This window comes from Myotis brandtii, unplaced genomic scaffold (assembly GCF_000412655.1).
Source record: "Myotis brandtii unplaced genomic scaffold, ASM41265v1 scaffold384, whole genome shotgun sequence".
NCBI classification, from domain to species: Eukaryota; Metazoa; Chordata; class Mammalia; order Chiroptera; family Vespertilionidae; genus Myotis; species Myotis brandtii.
In genome coordinates this window covers 2,588,466-2,611,610 of record NW_005364745.1, presented here as the reverse complement: position 1 = coordinate 2,611,610, position 23,145 = coordinate 2,588,466, and the positions used below count along the sequence as shown (strand labels likewise).

The 23,145-nt window shown below is 38.6% G+C and overlaps 1 protein-coding gene and 1 long non-coding RNA gene across 10 annotated transcripts in view; both read right to left on the bottom strand.

The window, feature by feature from the left end:
* The window catches only part of NADK2 (NAD kinase 2, mitochondrial), a 36,021-nt gene extending 17,694 nt beyond the window's left edge, over positions 1-18,327 (bottom strand). For 2 of the 9 annotated variants that reach the window (XR_313953.2, XM_005872594.2), the window contains exons 1-9: positions 18,305-18,325; positions 17,464-17,552; positions 16,531-16,619; positions 15,622-15,703; positions 11,065-11,148; positions 10,150-10,286; positions 6,591-6,669; positions 4,028-4,093; positions 2,430-2,525 (exon numbers count right to left, since the gene is read on the bottom strand). Coding sequence is in view for 8 of the 9 variants with exons in the window: in XM_005872594.2 (XP_005872656.1) it covers positions 2,430-2,525; positions 4,028-4,093; positions 6,591-6,669; positions 10,150-10,286; positions 11,065-11,148; positions 15,622-15,703; positions 16,531-16,619; positions 17,464-17,552; positions 18,305-18,322 (740 nt within the window). In the remaining variant the exon portion in view is untranslated. Of the gene's footprint in view, positions 1-2,429; positions 2,526-4,027; positions 4,094-6,590; positions 6,670-10,149; positions 10,287-11,064; positions 11,149-15,621; positions 15,704-16,530; positions 16,620-17,463; positions 17,553-18,086; positions 18,159-18,304 lie in introns of those variants that run through there. The other 7 variants (XM_014544879.1, XM_014544882.1, XM_014544884.1 and 4 more) reach the window with 6 other exon arrangements.
* LOC106727191 lies at positions 5,645-6,274 on the bottom strand. Its single transcript, XR_001363367.1, has 2 exons — positions 5,931-6,274; positions 5,645-5,801 (listed from the first exon to the last, which is right to left on the bottom strand). It is a non-coding gene; the product is annotated as an uncharacterized LOC106727191 (long non-coding RNA).
* Positions 18,328-23,145: the final 4,818 nt, after the last annotated feature.

Below are 23,145 nucleotides of genomic sequence, written 5' to 3'. Positions count from 1 at the left end.
TGAACAATAAAGATTTAATAAAAAATAAAAAATAAATAAAAAAACCAACCCAAACTAAGTCCTCTGAATTAGGATTAAATTAAGACTAATTTCCTGTGGCTAGGACCTGAATCTCAGCCAGTTCATCCTACCTTTAGAAGTGGTTTATATTCTACAAAGACAAACTACATGACTACGCAAGTGTTAGCTAGCACATGATCACTTTTTTTTTCTATATCCTTTACCATACTAAGTTCCCATTTGAAATCAGACATACCTTGTACTAAAGACAACCAAATTGAAAGACAAATTGGGTCTCATATCTTCATTGGCTAGCAAAACTTTCTTCACTTAAGAGCACTCCTCACCTTTACATCTGCTAGGACAGAATGTATGGAGGACTGGAGACAGTCTTAAGAACTAACAGAAACGTATGATCCCACTCTGTAGTACATCTCCCAGTGTATGTAGCAAATCATGTCCCCCAGTGGGAAGGGAACCAAGATGATACTGCAACGATTCAGACACACCTGCATACCCCTACTGGGGACCAAGTCCACAATCCAGGTATGTGCCCTGACCAGGAACTGAACTGGCAACCTTTTGGTGCACGAGACGACACCCAATCAACTGAGCCACACTGGCCAAGGCAACCAATTTTTTAAAATGATACTTTTCATTTTTTCCCCAAAGGTTCATTTATTTGACTAAGACTGGGATTTTTTAAAAAATATGTTAAGTTACTGACTACTTATGAAGCAAGTGATATGATGTCTGAAAATTTACTTCCAAATAGGTCTTTATAACCCTGGCTGGTTTGGCTCAGTGGATAAAGCATTGGCCCACGTACTGAGGGTCCTGGGTTCGATTCCAGTGAAGGGCACATGCCTCGGTTGCAGGCTCAATCCTCACCCCAGTCAGGCATGTGCAGGAGGCAACCAGTTGATGTGTCTCTCTCACATTGATGTTTCTCTCTCTCTGCCTCTCCCCTTCCCTTCCACACTCTCTAAAAAAATCAATGGAAAAATATCCTTGGGTGAGGATTTACAACAACAACAACAAATAGATCTTTATAAGATGAAAGGATATATAGGGGAACAGAGAAAACACAAGATTGGACATGGGGATTCATTATACTATTTTTCCTATTCTTGTATATATTTAAATTTTTTCACAATAAAAGGTTTTAAAAAGTAATGCTGAAAAATAGGAACTAAAACTCCATTTTAAATGACCCAAACTTCAGACCATAGTTTCATAAGCACTATTTGTGAGCATGTAGTCTTTATTCCACAAATATGTGCATGAGTATGTGCTAGGTACTATGATATGCACACAAAAAATTAAGCAAGGGAAAAAAGTGACACTAGACACCATCCTAAATGCCTCAAATTGTTCAAACTAGCTGGGTATGAGCTTACTAGACCAGTGGTTGCCAACCTTTCGGACCTCACTGACCACCAGTTGGCGACCACTGTACTAGATAACTAATAATGTGGTAAGTGCTATGAGAAAAAGTGCTAGAAAGGACAAAAAAGGGGTTAATTGTGCTCATGAAAAAAAATCTAGGTCCTAGTAGTTTTCCTACAGAGAGAATGACATTTGAAGACTGGATTTTTCAGCCAGTGGATGGAAAATGGAGAGCGTTCAAGTATTCAATGCAGAAAGAAGTTGCATTGAGTAAAAACAAAAGCCCAGAGAGAACCTGGCTTGTGCTGAGAATTCCAAGTAGCCTGCAGTGTCCCCTGTGCTGAGGGTTAGGGTAGAGCAGCGGCAGGCTGGTAAGGAACTCCAGGTCATACTTAAAGGGCCTTGTATGACAGGCTGAGTAATCTGAACATAGTCAGGAGTTTATGAAAGTTTTAAAGCACAGATAGGGTACAGTCATATTTTATCTGCATTTTAGAAATGACACTCTGTTGGTAGGATGAATGACAGCCTGAAGAATAAAGGGCCAGGTACAAAGACTACTCACTAAAAAGTGGGGCCCAGGCTAAAGAAATGGCAGTAGAAATTGAAAGGGGGGGTGGGGGTAAGGATTTCAGAAGTGCCACTGACTGGATTTAGAGACTGGTTTGTGGGAGACTCAAAGGTGGACTCAAGGTTTGGAGGAAAAATGTTTTTTCTCTAGAGCATTAACTCAGGGTAAACAGTGATACTATTAAGCAATGCAAGGACACAGGCATTGCTCATCTCCTTTTTCCTCTTTACAAATCTAGTGAGATGGGCTAAATTATGCCCAGAGCTAGGCTGCACTGCTGTCTAAGAAGTCAAGGCAAGACTTCTAGACCCAACCCATGAGTGAAGCAGAAACCGAGCCACCCACACAGCCCCACCAGGCTGCCTGCTGTGTATCCGAGGCCTTAGATATGCCGATAAGAGATAACGAGTACATCACGTTACTTAAAATATTTCACAAAAGTCGATAAGCAGCATCCCAAGTTACTCACCAGGCCTTTGATCCCGTTCCAGTGCACAAATTGAGCCCTGAACTCTTCTGTTTTTCCCAGGGACCATCATCAATTGAAATCTCATAGTAGGAAGCCCTATGAATTAAGAATATAAAACTGGATTTGCTGAACTGGAGGCTCACAGTAAATAAGACACAGTCTTTTTCAGAACTGAGGAAATCTATGTAGGCCAGCCTGACTACTTAGTAGGCACACACATCATGATGCTAATGCTCATATTAAGTGAAAAAGTTAAAAAAAAATCTGCATGTCTACATCCCTCTCTGATCTATGTGTTCCTTTCTATCAATACTTCACATTCCAAACAGGGCATCTTCTAAGGTTTTTACCTGGCATTGCTGCTGCTGCTGCTTTTACGGAGTCAAAAACACACAGAGCGCCCTAGCTGGCTTGGCTCAGTGGATAGAGCGTCAGCCTGCGGACTGAAGGGTCCCAGGTTCGATTCCGGCCGAGGGCACATGCCTGGGTTGCGGGCTTGTTCCCCAGTCGGGGGTGTGCAGGAGGCAGCCAATCAATGATTCTCTCTCACCATTGATATTTCTATCTCTCTCTCCTTCTCCCTTCCTCTCTGAAATCAATAAAGAAATATATAAAAAAACACACAAAAAAACACACACAGAGACTCATTTCAGAATTCAAAAAGAAAAACCATTCTCTGGTGAGTGTCTTTCTTGGTGGCTAATTCTTGATATACTTAAGTCTATTTCTAATCCTTCGAGTTACCAGGAGTTTCTGCTACGTTTCTGTTGAGTTACATACTATTGTGCCTTTTGAGTTGATAGTAAGCAAACAAGTTCAAAAGAAAATTCTCAACCAGCACTGAACTACTGGGCAGAACTAGAGATTTATATTTCTTATAGTATTTCATCAAATGGGTTTTCTGGATACTAGCAAAAATGATACTATTCTTTAACTGCATGAAAGTAAAAGTGATTTGCAACTATTCAAAGAACTTTTGAAACATGTAAAAGTCTATTTTGTAAACTGTAACTTAAAATAATGTTGTCACTAATCAACACTGGATTATTTTTCTCTAGCAAATAAAAAAGTTAAAATAAACCCTTAATAAAATATAGCTTTTCAAAATTAATTATTAGACATACTTGCAAACACTAACACTCAAGGGATAATTTAACTCTTGCTCTAACCCTTTTAATCTCTCCGATCAAGCTTTGGATCTGTGAAGGTTTTATATGATACAACTCCTTTTCATTTTTTCTCAGAACTCAACATTCTTCATAACAGTAAAAGATAGCACACTTAATATTCACATTTAATCTACTTCATTGCTTTATTATATCTTAGAAAATCAGGGATTTTAGTCTCATTAGGAGCTCGTTATGTACAGACAAGCCAGCCAAATCACTGGAATGGTTGCTACTATGCCAGAATCACATGGAAACAAGAGATTAGAGGTGAGTGGGGAGAGAAGCGGAGGTGCAGAAGAAAAGTGATAGTCAGGTGAGAGATAATGAGCAAATTTAGTGTCATTCTTTCATACAGGTTTATCAAGATTAGTCAACTCATAGAATTTTTGTTTCAGGGAATTATTTTTTTAAAGCAGCAATAAAACTCACAGTCCCTTTAGAGTGGGTATACTTCTTCTTAAACTGTCCACTGCTACAGCCCAAGAATATGACATTCTAGGTTAGAACAAATAGGAGAAAAGAAAAAAATGGGCTTTTAAAATGTTCTTAAATTTAAGAACATTATAAATGAGGCAGGAATAATATTGCTGCACTTTGTATTTTTCAAGCAAGGCACTTAAGTTCTCAGGGCACAGTGAAGCCTAACACAGGATCTGGAATCCGTTCTGATGCTGACTAGTTATATGACTTCGGACAAGTTCCATGAACTCTCCAAATCTTTATCTCAATTTTTCCCCTGGTAAATACAACTACCTTTCTCGCAGGGTTGCTATGAGCATTAAATGTGATACAGGCACAAGATGCAAGTGCCTGACACATCGCAGGCGTCTAATAAGTGGTCGTCACTTCCTTTCTGCCTGAGGGTCTATATCATAGCAGCTTTCAAAGTAACCTCTAATACCGTCAACAGGGAAACCTCTTCCAATAGCATCCGAAGACAACCCCTGCTGTCCTTATCTTAGTAAAGATGTAAGGTGAGGCATCAAAGAGCACAAAAAGCAGCAGCGTCAGACATTATTTAGAGATAAACCAACCAAATCACTACTGCCACAGGAAATAAAAGCATTCAACCAAAACCTCCTACTGGGACTTCACTGAATGCCCAAAGTCTATCAATTTATCCCAGTTTCCCTCCTTTCATACATTATTTGATTTTTAGTAAGTACAAATTATAAAGCATTGCTAGCAGAAGCTCTCAGAAATTACAACCTTTAAAATATACAAACATAATAATATAAGCCATTAAATGACTTCCCTAGAGTAAAAGCATAAACTCACAAACCATTTTTACCTTTGTCATCTATTCATTTTAATAGACTTTCTCCAATCTCATTTAAAGTTGTGGTTCTCTTATGTCTTTAGCAATAATACCAGATTATATCACTAATTAGTTACATTTTCTTCCTTCTCCCTCTTATTGCAGAAATGTACCCATTATTCATTTCCATATTGCTTCATATTTGATACACAAAAGAAAAAAACTTTATATACAGTATGTCTTACTATGTTAAAATAAATATTTTTACACTTTAAGTTTTTTAAAGAATATATCTTTTATTACTTTGAAGAATTTTACTTTTAATAATTTTTTAAGTTATGCATTTTACCACCACCCTCCAAAAAATTAAGATACCATGACCTTTATCTTATTCATCTTTATATTCCTAATGGCTCTCATAATACACACAGCAATGCATAATATATTTTTGTTGAATAAATTTCAAGTTACATTAATCCAAATAATTACAACTACTCAGAACAACTGTCCAAGTCATCCTGTTGAATCAGGCTCTGTTCTTTCCAGTACTACCTAAGTGAAATCACTGGCTAAAACATAGGTAGCTTTTTGAATTAAGACAAATTTACATATACAAAAAGGAGAAGGCATGTTCTAAAGCACTACCAAGAGCTAAATTTTATATTATAGTAATCATTTCATAACTAGTAACTAATGACATTTTATAACTGGTAATGAACACAAAGTTTTGCAAAAAAAACTCGACTGACAATTTAAGCGTAAGTTACATTCAACACCCACAAAACAGATTTCATCCATAAAACTTTTAATAAAGAACTTTATTAATCTTAATTTTTTGCTAATAATGGTTACAAATCTTAACCTGGCAATATACTTGCCTTATGATGTTGAACTAAGAAGGACGCAATTATCACTTACGTAGTATTCCTGACAAAAATGTTTAGGCTGAATCTAATCATGCAGAGGAAAAAAAAAATCACACAAATCTAAAATAAGGGCTATTCTGCAAACCAACCGGCTTAGACCATTCAAATATTAATATCATGAATGACAAACAGGAGTGAGGCTAAGGACCTGTTCTTAATTAATTCGAAAGGGCCATGACAGCCACATGCAAGGCGAGATCCTTAATTGGATCCTGGATAAAAACAAGCAAACAAACAAATCAGCTTTAAAGAACATCATTAAGACAATTAGGTAAGTTTTAATAAAAGTGTTATATCAATTGCCGATGTATGCCTAGTAAGTATACCCCATTCTCTTAAGCATGCATAGATGATAAATATAAATGCACCTGTATGACGGATGAAAGGTTCTGGGAAATACTGCAGTCAAGAACCTGAAAAACTTTGTTTAGCCTAGGGTAGTGGTCGGCAAACTGCGGCTCGCGAGCCACATGCGGCTCTTTGGCCCCTTGAGTGTGGCCACGAAGTTTCAATCGCACTGTACGTGTGCACCCGAACGTGGAATTTTGTGGAAGAGCCACACTCAAGGGGCCGCAGTTTGCCGGCCACTGGCCTAGGGTTTCACAAACTTTTTGGGTCATAGAACCTTCTTTCTCTTTAATATGTATTAACGTGTATGAAGGTTTCAGAAATATTTCATTAAATAATTCATTTCTGTTACTTAGACAGTATTAATTATTCACAAATCTTAGGTTGTAGAAATTTAATAAATATGTAAAAAATACTAACACGTTCAATTCCAAACTCAAGCTCACAGGTTTAAATGTACCTGGATGACAGGCTCTCCCCAATGAAGACTTCATTTAGTGCTCTCACTGGCAAAAGCTGGGGTCCTGAAGCCTCAGGCCCTGCAGGTAATGAAGAAACAAATCCAAGATAGCTCTTAAATTTTAGCAATGTTATGACATAAATTTTATAAAATTAAAATATTCATATTTTGTTGTAATAGAATCTATACTTTAACAGTATTAACATATACAGTAACTCAAAGTATTCAAAATATAAACCTCAAAGTCATCTTACATTACAGCTGCAATGAACTTTTCTGACTCTCCAAAATAAACCTTAATTCTTCTTGAAACAATTTCTCAAGAGTGGCTAAAATATACTTATCCATCTTACAAGATTCTTACTGTCCCACTTAACTAGGTTTTACTCTGGAAACTTCAGAGGTGAAATGACCAAATACCTCCAAAGGAAAGGCATTTGGGATTTAAGCAGCACATTACATGCCTGGCTCACGTTGGAAACCAAATCAGTTGGTAGAAATCAGATCTGTTTTTTTAAGTTTTTGTTTTTCTTGTTTATTCATTTGTTGCTTTCAGTTTTATATCCCACATGTGAGTGAAATTATATGGCTCTTAACTTTTTCTGTCTTATTTTAGAGTCAAATATATGGTGATGAAGGTGATTTGATTTTAGGTGATAGGCACACAATGCAATATACAGATTATGTATCTTAGAAATGTACACCTGAAACCTAAATAATCTTATTGACCAATGTCACCCCAATAAATTTATCTTAAAAAATGGGCTCAATACCAACTAACACTTTTCTATCCAAAAGAATGGGTTACAAAATTAATTAAAAAGTGTATTTTTAAATATAGAATTTTTATACAGTAGTAGAGACAGGGACTGCTACACTGTGCAATTCTCTCACACTGCCATACTGGTAGACTATGTTTTCAGGCCGACTCACACTGGATATACACATGGGACTAGCAACAGCCTATGGAATAGGAGCAAAAAAAAGTACAAAGGCCTGCTCCTAAAACTTCCCTTAAGGCTCTCCACACTTTTCCCCCAAGTTCCTCTACCCAGGATCCAATAGAAGACTTAGAGGCCCTAGATCAGTGGTTCTCAACCTTCCTAATACCTCGACCCTCTAATACAGTTCCTCATGTTGTGGTGACCCCCAATTTCATTGTTACAAATTGAACATAATTAAAGCATAGTGATTAATCACAAAAACAATATGTAATTATTTATGTGTTTTCCGATGGTCTTAGGCGACCCCTGTGAAAGGGTCGTTCGCCCCGTTCGACCCCCAAAGAGGTCGCGACCCACAGGTTGAGAACCACTGCCCTAGATGATAGGAGCCACTGTTTGGAAGTTGCTTGAACACACCTTGGACTGTGAGTGAGAGGAGCTAGAATTAAACCTTCATTAAGTGAAGCCACTGAAATTCTGGGATTGTTTAGCATATCCATTCACTTATCCAAATTAATAAAAGCAGCCTTGAAAATAAGGAAGTTACTAGGTTTACATGATAAAAAATGTTTAAAAAATAATAAATAAACTAACTCTATGTTCCTTTGAAGGTATATAGGTAACAAGAATGAATTCTTCATTAATTTTTACACAAATACAATCTAGCTAAGGGCAGATTATACTACATACAATGAAAATTTTTGTTTAAAGTTACATCAGACCTTTTTAAACTGAAAAGTCAAAAAACTTATTTTTTCCCCCTCTGTAATCTTTTGTTCTAAATTAGAAAGCTAAATAAGGGATCAACATGGTGGTATATTTATAATCACAAACTTACACCTATATTCAAAAATCCCAAGTGGCAGCTTACTAGGAAATGTTTCCTGCCAACATGAAAAGAATTTAAATAGGAAATAGGAGCTATACCTTGAACTCTTTCTCAATTTTGTCTCAGAAAATAAAGCTATCAAAAATCTCCAGTCCTAGCTGGTTTGGCTCAGTGGATAGAGCGTCGGCCTACAGACTGAAAGGTCCTGGGTTTGATTCCGGTCAAGGGCACATGCCCGGGTTGCGGGCTCGATCTCCAGTAAGGGGTGTGTAGGAGGCATGATGTTTCTCTCTCTCCCCCTTCCTCTCTGAAATCAATAAAAAATATATTTAAAAATAAATACATAAATAGAACACTCCAAACTAGTTCCTAGACATGATAAATATCACATAATTATTAATGGTATCAACAATATTAATAACTACCTCAATAATTAACACAATCTCCCATATTAACATAAAAAATCTGAAACTCTTCTGATTCCAAATTCTTTACAATGTAATAACCTACTCCCATCACAATCACCACCACGACCACTCTCACTCCTGCTCTGGAAACCTGCAGGAGTTTCTTTTATCCCTGCAATCTGGCATACCTTGTGGGGCCTTTTAACATAATTATTCATGTGGTTTGTGGGTCCTTTTAATTCAAAGACTGATGCCTACGTTTTATATGAACGCCCTGGGTACTACTCAATTTATATGTAATTTTGCTTCTCTATATAATACATTAACTTAAATTATGAGCTAAAAACAGTGAACCTGACATAGGAGTTTGAGCAATGAGCCTCTGAATACCAATCTACCTCTTTCCTATAAGACTGGGTGAAAAGAGCCGAACCTAACCATCTTCTAGTGTGGGACAAAGTAAAATTTCTAGCTAAGATTTTTAAATCTTAGTGAACAGTTGCTGCAGCCTTTCAAAATCAGTAATGGAAATTTATATGCATGTAATTACTTAAAAGATTTCTAAAATCAAATGATTTTTGTTTGGGGAGAGAAGGAACATCTTTAAAACATGACATGAACACACACACAAGTTAGGAACATGCTAACCTCTAAAGCTATAATCACCATGAAAACTCGCAGAGCGGGGGTGGATAAACATTAGGTACCACAACAAGACAGAAACAGACACAGAAAGCAGATATGTAAAGGTAGCTTTTCCTGGTCTTGCACCATGAAAGTCTTAGAGCTAGGAGAAAAGTAGGAAAATGTACCAGTAATCCACAAATAGGCTCAAAAATGAGAATTCACCTTAACTACTTATAACAAAAAGCTGCATATCACCCTATGCTAAAATTCTCTTAGCAGCTTACACAATTGTTTGAAACAAATCTGAAGGCTGGAATGCAAAATTTCGCAACATAAATGTTTTAATCAGTAACTATAACTATAGTAAATATGTTTAAATGTAACTATATGAATATATATTATGAAATCTTCCACAGATTAGCTCGTTTTAGTTCTACTGCTTTATTTTTCCTTTTTGACCTTTCAAAGATTAAGGCCAAGAATCTTTCCTTAAATATCATCTACCCCCTTGGACATTTTCAAACCCATCCTAGAAAACATTTCTCTTAGAAATATGCTATATTTCTTACTTCAGTGTCTAATCATAGTAAGTTTTACACCTAAAATAGTTCACTGTACTTTCGTAAGTATTGTCAGTACTTTCGTAAGTACTGAAGTAAGTTAATTATAAAGTATTACTTTTAGAAATTAGACATCAAAAGAACTATAAGTTAAATATTGACCCAAACACATCTAACCCCCAATCCACCTACTGTCATCATGAACTCTGTCGACATTGAAGGCTCTACTGTGTTGATTCAAACTCAGCTGCTGTTCGTGAAGGTCCACAGGAACGGGGTTGATGCCAGTCCCTTCAAGGTATAACCTGATACGCTGCCTCCATAACCACCTGGGAAGAGTGAATGAAAAGCAAGTTATGTTAAGACAGAATAAATTAAACTAAGAATTAGACATTGTAATTGCACCAAATTAAAAATTCATTTAAAAAACCTACTTGTTCCAGGAACAAATTATACTAGAAACACCTAAAATTCACAGGTTCCTGCTAAAAGACAGATTTAGAAGTTTATTTCTTTGTTCGATCATAATGGAAATATCTAATCTATGTGTACAAAATGTCCCAAATAACTTGAATTAAAGTCAAATTCTTTATCAAGGTAGTCTGACCACTGAACAAATTCAGTGAAAGAAATATGGAAAAAAAACCATCTCCATTGCTTAAGAAACACTAATCTGTAAGACAGGGATACCAAGAATCTCAGCAAGGGAGGAACTCTGTCATTCTGGGTGGGAGAAGAGGAGGATAAAAAACATAAAATCTCAGGAGGTTTGAACACTCAGTTTTAACCAACAGTTTTTACTATCTTTCTAAGATCATGTAACAAGGCTAAGAAAGTAGAGACATGGCGTATATCTCACTGAAGGAAAAAACCCCTCTATTTATAATTACATATAGGCCAAGTGGCATGTGTCAGGGATTCTCTATATAGTTCTGATTGGACTAGAATAAGGTAAGTTAGATGTGTTTGTGACTCAGCTAGTATATTACGTTTTATGGCTACTGTTATAATTGTGGACTAATCAAATAGTATCTAATTCCGCTTAACAGTATTTTAATGATACACCTTTATTAAGATATTTATATAACAACAGAAAGAAATTCCTACCTGAACTCACCACGATAGAACTTCTGTAAGGCTTCTGGGAAGGAATGTGTATAGCGAACAGGAAGACACAAATGACCCTCAGACCTTCATTTGAAAAGGAGTTGGGGGTGGTGTAAAAGGAAGAAGAAAAAAGGCTTAATTCAAAAATCAGATATGAATTTTTTTAAATTTCAACTCTATACTTAATTTGTTTTTGCCACAAAATTGTCTATTTTCAACAAAAACAAAAAAGAATAGACATAGTTTAAATCCAGCTTTACTGCCACAATACACAATACTACTTAATTTCCACATTATAGTGAAACTGAAAATAACAGCAAATTTGCCATAGACTGACCACCTTGCAAAACTGTCTGATGGTACAGTGGTGTTTGCATCTTACCCTGAAATTATCTAACTATTAATTTTGGGCAAGTCACCAGCTTCTTCATCTCTATGCTATAAACCCACCAACCTACAAAGGTTATTCTGAGGATTCAAAGTATTGATGTGAAAGTGTTTTGAACTATAAATCACTTTTAAATTAAACATCATTTAAAATATTCCAAGACACTAAAACTCAGTTTAATCCAATGTACTGTTTCATTTTCTCAAAAAACCGTATCAGGATGAACTCCTTCAAGGAGTAAACAGCCTGATGTGGAAGACAGAATGTTTTTATTGCAAACTGCAAAGTGTTAAGATTGCCTATAAGCTGCTACAGAAAGATGAGAGAATATAGCACCTAACGTGATGAAAGGTGTCCGGGAAGCGCAATGATTATCAGTCTTGAAAGAAAGATGGCTTCAATCTTGAAGGAAAGGTTGAGAGTAGACTTGGCAAAACAAACTCTTGGTAATACTGTAAGTTAACGTGTAAGTGTGAAGAGCAGAAAACAAGGTTTTCATGAAGTTGTGACTAGTCAATTTCTTTATCTGAGAGGTCAACACTGAGGTTAAAAAACGTTATGTTCACTGCAATACTTTACATAGTGCTAAGTATATAAAAGGTATTAAAAACACTCAGGAGAGGAGATCCCTCATGAGGTTAGTCAGATTCTCAGCTAGCGAGCTAAGCATCGGAAAGCTTGACTTAGCCTGGAGGATTCTCTTTCAATGTGGCTCACTCACATGGCGGGCAAACTGGTGCCAGCTGTTGGCAAGAGGCCTGATTCCTCTCCAGGGAGCCTCTCCAGGGGGCTTAGGTATCTCACACCATGGTGGCTGACTTACCCCAGAATGAACGGTCCAAGAAGCTGCAATAGAAGCTGCAATACCAGTGACAGCCTAGCCTTGGAAGCCACACACAGGCATACCATATTCTACTGGTCAGAGGCCAGGCCTGATTGCATATAGAAGGGGGTAGGGAACCACATAAAGGTGTAAATACTAGGAAGCTGCTAACTTGGAGGCTGGCTACCATATGCCCTCTATCACATTCTAATTATTAAGCACTGAAATGTCTCAGTAGAATGGGTGCAGAATACAAAAGACACAAACAGAAATTACACATTTCATTTAGATGAGCCCATGTAAGTGAGCCATCTTAGAAGTAGATCCTACAGCCCAAGGCAAGGCTTCAGATGGCCTGAAGTCCAAGCGCATCTGACTATAAATTCCTCAGATCCCAAGCCAAACCCACCCGGCTGAGCTGTCCTGAATTCCTGAGACACAGAAACCCTGAGAGATAATCAGTGATGATTGTTGTTTTACACCTCTAAGTTTTGGGGAGATTTGTTATGCGGCATTTGATACCTAATACAGAGAAAAAGAAACTTAAGTTGAACAATAACTTCTGGGCTTACTTAAGGTTGTGAGGGACCACAGTGCTTTAAGAAAAGAAGTCAGGCAACCTGAATTACTGAACAAGCCCACAGGCTTAATCTACTTCTGCCTGAAGAAAAGGAGAGAAACAACGGACTTCTAAAACCTACTATTCCAGGTAAAAATTAGAGGCAACACCATCTACTTATAGTTTCAAAATCCTCATAAGATTATGAGCATTAAGTCATCTTTTTAAATATGTTTTAATAAACTGTATAAAATACCTAGAATCTCTTAAAGATATAAAAATAGTTCATTAAAAGTTCTAAAATACATACACATCAACAATAAAGTTAATAAAAAAATAATCACAGAACCAATGATCTCAACTCCTTATGCTCAGGGAATATTAACTCAACTAGGATGGGGTCCTAGCCCTGCTCCCTGAGATCATTTAATTAATCATTCATTTCAATGCTTATTGCCTACTGACTATATATCTACATATATAAAAGCGTAACATGCAAATTGACCAGACAGCGGAACGACCGGTTGGCTATGATGCGCACACAGGATCAGGGCCTGCCAGCCAACCTCTCGGTCCCTCCCCGCCAGCTGGCAGGCTCCAATCGCCTGATGGGGATCGGGGGTGGGTGGCAGCAGACGGGGGCAGCGCCGGGGCCCCAATCGCCCCACTGGTTGCCCCACACACAGAGGGCGACCGGTGGTGGAGCGCAGGGCTGGCTGCCAGCAGCCAGAGAAGATTGGCCCTGATCACAGGCCAGGCCTAGGGATCCTACCCGTGCATGAATTTTGTGCACTGGGCCTCTAGAAATACTATAATAGTGATAGAGAAAGTAAAGCACAAAGTCCTGAACTCAGGGAAATCAGTCAAATGGAAGAAAGAATCAAGCAAAAATAATAGAGAGAAAAGTACTGCCTGTCCAGGGACTTGCAGTCAGAGCCCAGGAGAGGCACCAGTGTGGAATGAACAAGAACTACTCCAATGAGAAAGAGGTATAAGGGCACTTGAGGCAAAAGCACACAACGGCATGAGAAGAACACAGCCCTATGGAAAACTACTTATTCTTTCAGGTCCTGCTACCTCAAATACCAAAAGAGCTCCTCACTAGCAAAAGGCCTCCACATGTGAGCCTCCACCCATGGTGTTAGCCCATGCTCAGACATTACATGTGCACTTAAGAACAGCCTTTACAAACAGTCCCTGACAAAACAGGATGAGTTGGTCACCCCAGTATAGTAAATAATTAGATTTTATTCTGAGTTAATGGCAGTCACCATAAGATTCTGAGCAGAGAAGTCACAAAATAGCATCAAACTTTCATAAAATGATCACTCTGGCTGCAGTGGGGAGGAGAAATATAAATAAGAGTAAGAATGGAAACAGTCAATGTTGGATATAAGAATTTTCAAGTCACCAGGATCTAAGTTAAAACCATAGATATTAATCTGTTATTCTAGAGACAGTATAGCCCAGAGGATAATATGTGAAAACACCAGTATATAAGCAGTGACCAAAAAATAAGACCCATCAAGAGATAGTGAAAAGAAGTGGCCATAGAGGTAGAAAGGAAAGGGCATCATAATGCCAAAGACGCACGGATGCAACAAGGGGGCAGTTAGCACCAAAAACTTCCCAGAAATCAAGTAAAACAAGAGCTAAGTGTCCAGTGGGTTTGGTAACCAGGGTATCATCACTTTATGAGGCAAAGGCAACATCAATGAACTGGTTGGGGGTGAATCCGGAGAAGACTGCTAAGGTTTAGAAAATAACTGTGAAGTAAGAAAGTGGAGATACCCAGCTTTGGGATAGAGGAAAGGAAAGGGAAATAACCAAGAGCGTGACACAGGGTAAAGAATTGATTAAAATTTCTTGAAAGATGGGAGTCTTAAGGTTTAGCCTAAAAGGAAATCATGTGTGAAGGGAGAGAGGAAAAAAGGGAACAGAACAAGATTTTCTTTAAGCGTGAGAAAAGCTGCAGTTCTAATCCAGTGACTTCCATTTCCTTTGTGAGAGAGGAGCAGGGTGTGTTGAAGGAGAGCAGGGAGGACACGAAGTTGAAGAGCCACTCTTGAAGGAGCTGCCACAGGGAATGGGGAAGAGAGAGGACTTGGGCCAAATAGGAAGTTAATCGAACAACTGAGAGTACAGTTCTAAGTGCTAGAAACTACAAATGGAAAGTAAATTTGGGCCACCAAGGCCAAGTGTCTATGATTTTTTTTCCCGGATGGTCTCAACAGTGGTGATACAGGAATAGAGAGGATAACAAACTGATCTAGGATTAAGTAGAAAGATAACAATACAAAATAATTAAGAAATTTGTCAAGAAAGTGAATAAGGGAGAATTAAATGAAGGAAATAGAGAGGATCAACTCGGTAAAAGTCAAAGACAGACTTGAGAGATGGGAAAATTCTAGATGATCATAAAGCTCAGGTATGATCACGGCTATGGGCAGCTGGAACAGAATGGGGGTGAATGTCAGCGAAGCTGAGGAAAGAAGGAAAAAAATGATAACAGGATTTGGTCTCTTCACCAAGTCAATGAAGTCACCAGAAAAATCAGTGGACGCATAACCAGGATTGTCACCGAGAACCATTAGAAAGGACAGAAGATGGAACATTAACTCATCACTCCTTGCAGCAGCACACCCAGCAATATGACCAGGTACAGACAATTACGAGGAGCTTCCAAATGTTAAGATTTATCACACACAGATACTATGCAAAGAAAGCATCAGTGTTCTTGTGTATTACACTAAAAGAAAAAGAGCCAAACAACATGTTTTTCCTTACCGTTCTGGATCAGTGTTCACTCCAATCACTGGCTTAAGTCTGTCCAACACTTTACTTGCTGCCAGAAGCATTGTGCCATCACCTACAGGCCAGAAGACAGACCCAGACTTGTTATAAAACTGGTTTCTAACGTCATTTGAACTCCAGTACTTTCAAAAATCACCACCGCCATCCCATCCTGCTGACTGTCGCAGTCTATTCCACCTCCTCTCTACCCATCGTCCCTTTGCATACTCTCTCCACTCTCACTTAGGATTTCTCAACAGTGGCAGGATTGACGTCTTAACCCAGGTAATTCTTTGTGGTGGGGAGCTGTCCTGTGCATTGTAGGATGGCTAGCAGTAGCCCTGGCCTTCACCCACTAGATGACTCCCTAACTGGGAACCCTGCTCTAATCTTATCACTTCTATTAGCTGATTGTCTTTCTTTCTCTCATAACATCAGTCCAAGTTCACAAATTATTTTAATGAGAATATGTCCAACCAAGTGTCCAATTTCAGAATATTCTCTCCAACAAATGCTGTCAACTTAAAGCTTTAGAAAGAATGTTCACTAACTTAATAATAAAGCTCAGGGGGGAAAAAGTGTATGTATATTGGGGCCAGAGAGGGATGGAATTTATCTAATCTCATTAAACTCTTAAACAACTTTAATTTTTTTCAAGATTGGCATAACTAACCACTAATCCTCTAAATCATACTTGAAGTTAAATACACACCTTGAATAGACACAGAAATATATGCATGGAACCTCAAAGTAACATCATTCACTAAAAAAGGGACATGCTATGTAAACAGATCCTAAAAACCCACAACCTTATCTTATGGCAGGCTTCAACCACCGCTACTGGGAAGCAGGCGTCCTAACGAGCATCTCCGAACCCCCCATCTTTATCTGTAAAGCTATTACCTCCTGCAGCTATGACGGCATCTGCCCATCGAACAGTTTCTTCATCATATTCTCTCCTCTTTACTAGACGGACCTCAATTCCCTCGTTCCTAAGGTAAAAAAGTAAAGGTTATATAAAAGCTCCACTAATAGCATCACAAGGATGTTTTCTGAGGCAGATTATTACAATGAAGATGTAAAATAAACTGTTTTGTTTTATAAACAAATTTATGTTTAGCTTTTTAAGGTTAGCTTCATTTTCTTTTAACTGCAACAGCCAATTAACTATAAGTCATGAAGCATATGAATAAACTGAAAGTTAATGACTATCCCAATCTCTTTAAAAACATCTTTTATAGCTACTGACAAATGCAAGACAATTTTTAAATTATAAAACTGAATAGCCATTATTTTAAATCCAATATATATTCATTTGAGTGCCAGACCCTAAAATAGTGACTACTTTCTAATTTGCATGTTCTTACACTGATTCTCCTGTATACACATCAACTAACTAGATTTACCCCAAATTAACAGGTTTCTATAATGATGATTCTTAGGCATTCAAAGATTACAATGAATACCCATATAACCAATCCAGTATTTTAAGAAACAAAACATTACACATACATAAAAAAAAAGGAATAACGGAAAACAAACAAACAAAAAACATTACACATACAGTTGAAGCCTGCTGTGTACAAGTTAACCCTTTGTAGAAAAGGCACTTCTTGGGCAGACCAAATAATAACTGAAAAACTGGGAAATTTTCAGAGTATAATAAAAATTTCCTTAGAAATACTACAATATCAGGTCCATTAACCACAATATAATTTTCTGAAAGTGATTTTATAATGGACATCTTTATTCTAAAATCTAATGATTAGCTGCTAGGTAGAGAAAATTAGAATTCCTGAATACAAAAGCCCACCCAAAATCCAATCACAGACTTACCGTAAACTATCTAGAATATGCTCTACATTTTTGGTGTGAATATGATGTCGTTCAAGCAGTCCACTGTAGCTAGAGCCTTTCAATGCAAGCTACATAAAAATAAAACAAGTGTTGTCTTATTACATGATATAAAGTACATATTACATTTCTTTAAAAAGCCCTATAGAAAACAAAATGCAGTTTTTATTTGAAGGCACATTTTAATGACTACCTGTGAAACTTAAGTCTAAACTGAACTAGGAAGTCTGATTTCAGAAAAATCACAATTTTATTTTAATACCAAATACATCAAGTTTCCTGAGTCATCTAGTCAATAGGATCTCATCATTTGCCTGTTTTACAGTTTGAGTGTTTTATTTTTTAAATGGGTTTATAATATATTGCATATGGCTAACTGAAAATCAAGGATCAACTAATATTTTATCAGGCAGTTGACTTTCTTCCATTTGGATTTGCAGCTTGCTTGTATTTAGATTTATGAACTCTATTTGGTATTTACCTTAATCCAAACAAAGGCTGGTTAGCTCTCAGAACAGATAACTTTTAGATATAAAGACATGTATCTTTCAAGAACTCTCTCTCCCAGTCCATTGGAGTGACATTTTATAATGTTACTATCTTACTATTTAATACTCTCCTTTTAAAGCATGTCTTCTAAATAATCCATTAAGTAAAATGTTAGAAGTTTAGAAATATCCTCAACAAACGTCCATTTAATCAAGTAGGAAATTTATCCGCTAGAACTAAAAGCCTGTTAGTCATGGCCGGTTTCACTCAGTGATTGGAGTGTCGGTCCGAGGACTGAAGGGTCGCAGGTTCGATTCCAGTCAAAGGCACATACCTGGGTTACAAGCTCCATCCCGGGCCAGGTCGGGGCACATGTGGGAGGCAGCCAATAGATGTATCTCTCTCACATCGATGTTTCTCTATCTCTCTCCCTCCCTTCCACTCTCTCTAAAAATAAAAATAAAAATCAGTGGAGAAACATATTCTCAGGTGAGGATTAACAACAAAAAAAGCATTATTATTTCCTTTCCTTATCCAAATTCCCTTACACCTTGCCTCTTTATGATACAAAATCAGTTTTAAGTACCTGTCTAAAATGCAATTTTAAATATATTTTTGTTTTAAATCATTACTTACAAATTTTAAAGTAAAACCAATTTAGATAGACTTTTAATGTTTTTTACTTTTTTAAAAGGTTACACAATAATACAACATGGAAGATGCATATATAAAAAAATCTTGCTGAAACCGGTTTGGCTCAGGTGATAGAGCGTCGGCCTGCGGACTGAAGGGTCCCAGGTTCGATTCCGGTCAAGGGCATGTACCTGGGTTGCGGGCACATCCCCGGTGGGGGATGTGCAGGAGGCGGCTGATCGATGTTTCTCTCTCATCGATGTTTCTGACTCTCTATCTCTCTCCCTTCCTCTCTGTAAAAAATCAATAAAATATATTAAAAAAAAATCTTAATTCAATATAATCTTATTACTCCAGGATGATTTGTATTAATTATATTTTAACATCTAACTTCCCAATCTTTTGTTAAAAGTACTGAGTTAAGAGTTTTAAAATAGCCTTGGCTGGGTGGCTCAGCTGGTTGGAGTGTCACCCCAAAAGGTTGTGGGTTCGATTCCAGGTCAGGGCACATAGCTAGATTTCGGGTTTGATCTCTGGGTGGGGGTATCTAGGAGAGGCAGCCAATCAAAGTTTATCACTCACCTCTCTCTCTCTCTCTCTCTCTCTCTCTCTTCAATGAAAAGAACAGGTGCAGACTAGCTTAAACGTGTTATCACTGAGCAATGAGACGAGACAAAGAAAAAGAATGTTTCACTGTGTTGATTTGTGTGTATAGATTATTTCTGGAAGCACACATAAGACAAGGATTAATCAGAAATGAAGTTCAACAGGCAGACAGGAGCCACTTGGTGAAGGGACTTGTTGGGCACTACAGATAACGAAGGCTCATCCATAGCAGCTTCTCAAAGTGTGATCCCAGGATCACTTGCAAACCTGGAGAGCGTGTTTTTGGGGTTGTTTTTTTTTTTGTGTGTTGTTGTTTTTTTTAAATATATTTCTTTATTGATTTAAGAGAGGAAGGGAGAGGGAGGAAGAGATAGAAACATCAATGATGAGAGAGAATCATTGATTGGCTGCCTTCTGCATGGCCCCTACTGGGGATCAAGCCTGCAATCCCGGCATGTGCCCTTGGCCGGAATCGAACCTGGTACCTTTCAGTCCACAGGCCAACGCTCTATCCACTGAGTCAAACCGGCTAGGGCGAGAGCGTGTTTTTAAAATGCCGAGTCAGCAGCTTTAAGGGTGTGGTTCAGAAAGGCAGAGTCTGGGAGGTCTCCACCAAGTCAATCAGAATCCTGGAGGGGTGGGGAGACTGAGGTCCAGGCATCTTCATTTTAACAAAGCCCCTAGCTGACTCCACAGGTTATGGGGAGCTTTGGGGGAGTTCTAAGCAGAGCGTGAAGTGGCCAGATGTTCACGTTAGATAGCCCACGCTGGTGCCTGTGTCTGGAAGATTGAGAGGAGTGAGGTTTCCGTTAGGAGGCTCGGGCAGCACTCCAGATCACGTTCTTTAATTTGACAAACACACATACTGCATACACTATACTCATTGCACACCATGTGGCAAAAGTATTATGTGCCCAAGAACTACAACCCAAGCTACACCATTGTTCTCAGAAAACAGAGTAAGGCAAACAAAATCCAAGGCACTACATGTCCCAAAGCTATTAACAAGGCAATATCTAGGGACAGTTTAATCCTATAATAGAGAGGCTGCTAAATGCAATTATTCTATCCCATTTTGAAAATATATCTTAATACTATAAATGAGAACCATTAAAGGGGGTTACATCTGAGATTGTTAACACCTGCAGTTGGGGGAGAGGAGAGTGGAAACTGCTCATTTCTTATTTGGTATAGATCAAAATATTTTTCAATAACACCTTTTTTGACCAATAAGACATGTTTACGATGTCAAAAACTTTTCCAATCAGCTTTGATTCATCTAAAGGTCTAATTTGTGAGACTCTTGGATTCTGTTACTAAAAGTTCCACATTTACCAACATGTTACATCTCATGATATAAATTGTAATAATAGCTTAATTAAACCTTGCAAGGTCATGAGCCAGTAGAGAGAAAATCCTTGACTAGAAATCCTCAACTCACAGTAAGTCATTCATCAGTGTCATTCATCAGTTAGGGCAGTGGTTCTCAACCTTCCTAATGCCGCGACCCTTTAATACAGTTCCTCATGTTGTGGTGACCCCCAACCATAAAATTATTTTCGTTGCTACTTCGTAACTGTAATTTTGCTACTGTTATGAATCGTAATGTAAATATCTGATATGCTATATATGTTTTCCGATGGTCGCAACCCACAGGTTGAGAACCGCCGAGTTAGGGGACGGAAAAAGCAAGACTTAAAAATTAAGCAATGTAACCAATATGAAAGAGTAACTGATGACATCTGAAGGATGTAAACCTATTGTGTACATGCTTTATTGACTAAAAAGTATTTCCTCTAGTTGCTTATGTTTCTACAAAGTTAGAAAACCATGAGGCTTCAGGATATAAACTTGTACTGGTATTCCATCCTCATCTTCCCTTTGCATTTTTACAGGTAACCTAAGTAACCTAACAGATCTATTTGCAACACAACCACCACCATAAAGAGAGAAGCCTCTGTCACAAACTCCAGGTTACCATGACACTACAGACAGCAACCATGGTGCCCAACGACACAACTAAGCACTTGGCTACTCTCCTTTATACCCAATTCACATGATTTGTATACCTTAATATCTTTTACCCCCAACAAAACAGCAAAAAATATTAATCATTTTTCCATTCCTAATCCAGAATCCCACTGTTGAACAACTTCACCCCGACTAGTATTCTTCGGCCTATTCCTGATCTCTGGCCTTAGTAGAAATGAGAAAACTAACCCAATAATACTCCACTGAAATAAAAACAACTATTTCAAAACTCTGTTCTATAGTCCACAAGTTTTACTTCAAAGTTTTCTTATCCCAAACAGCATTACCCAGTGATAGACAAATATTTACCTAGTAGAGATTTCTCTTCAGATACTGTGCGGGGACACTAGGCGGTTCGCTTTTACTGATTTGCCTACATTTAAAAAGTTTTGATGAGTGGCAATCTAGTTCAGAGGTCCAATAATTAATCTAATTCGGATGCCACCCATTTTCTTGAGGCCTTGAAAAAGCTAACCCGTTTCAACATGCCAGTCTGTCTGGGGCAGGGGTCCTCAAACTACGGCCTGCTGGCCACATGCAAATACAAATATTGTATTTGTTCCCGTTTTGTTTTTTTACTTCAAAATAAGTATGTGCAGTGTGCATAGGAATTTGTTCATAGTTTTTTTTTTTAAACTATAGTCTGGCCCTCCAACGGTCTGAGGGACAGTGAACTGGCCCCCTGTTTAAAAAGTTGGAGGACCCCTGGTCTGGGGTCTTGGTATCTCACATGCTGAATTAGGTAAAAGCACGCTGAAAACTGCCAGCACTACACAGAGAGTACTGTTTCCACCCGTGGGTCCCAGATAAATTAAAAAGACTCAGAGGAAGCAAGTTAACCACACTACCTGGGCCTAATGACTCCAACCTCCTAACCCTCACAAACCCCGCACTCTGAGCATCCCAATCGAGTGCACTATTTTAAATGGTTGTGGGAAGTTTCCATAAAGTTGTATGAAGAGCATACTAGTACTGATGGGTGCATGGATGGCATTTCACATTTCTAAAAAGTAGATCTCGTGAAATCGGGAGTGCCACCCAAGGGACATAGCCTTGTCCCAAAACAGAAACACCTGCTTCTGTTCCTGTTCCCTGCCTCACCCCCCATTTCACACCCCAGCACAAACTTTACTCCAACCTCCTGCTCCACCGGCTTGCTGACTGACTCTTTTAACGGAGGCAACTGTTTCTATCCATTGCTACTGTTTTCTGTTAATTGCAACTGTTTTCTATTCGACCACTTAAGGAGAGAAACCAAATCTGCACCCGGCACTCCTCCGACCCAGGAACGCAGGGCCCCTCTTCAATGAGCTCATCGAAGCGTCAAGAACTTTAATGCTGAACACGGATTCAGTGCTTAAGCAAAGAGAATTCACAATTTTACCTGGATACCTCCCACAAAATATCACCAAAAGGTTTGCTGAAGATGACAAGCCAGGCGTTCAGAACGGGCTGCCTGCCCGCGCACAGAATTCTACAAGATGAGGGTTATAGGCGATCAATTCTCAAAGCCTTTCCTTGCAGTGTCGACAGTTAAGAGATCTGCAAAGATTTCTGCAAACTGTTCCCGGGAGCACCCTCACTCCCCGGTCCCTAAAACGGGCGGATGGGAGCCCGGGACCACGAGTTGCACAGGGGAGTGTGAGTCTTCAGGGCCGCTTCCTCTGGGCGGACCTACATGCCCTGCACGAATACGAATAAACACCTGCACCCAGCACCGCCCGGGGTGGAGGCGCCGCTGTGTTACGGTCGGGGCTCTTCCGCACATAACTGCCGGGTCCGCCTGCCCTTTGCCTCGACCTTTCCACTCGGTAACATATTCAAAGTCAGGTTTCCTCCCTCGCTCTTCCCAGCACCACAGCCACGTGTGTTTTCAAAACAAACGGCCGGAACCTGGCCGGACCG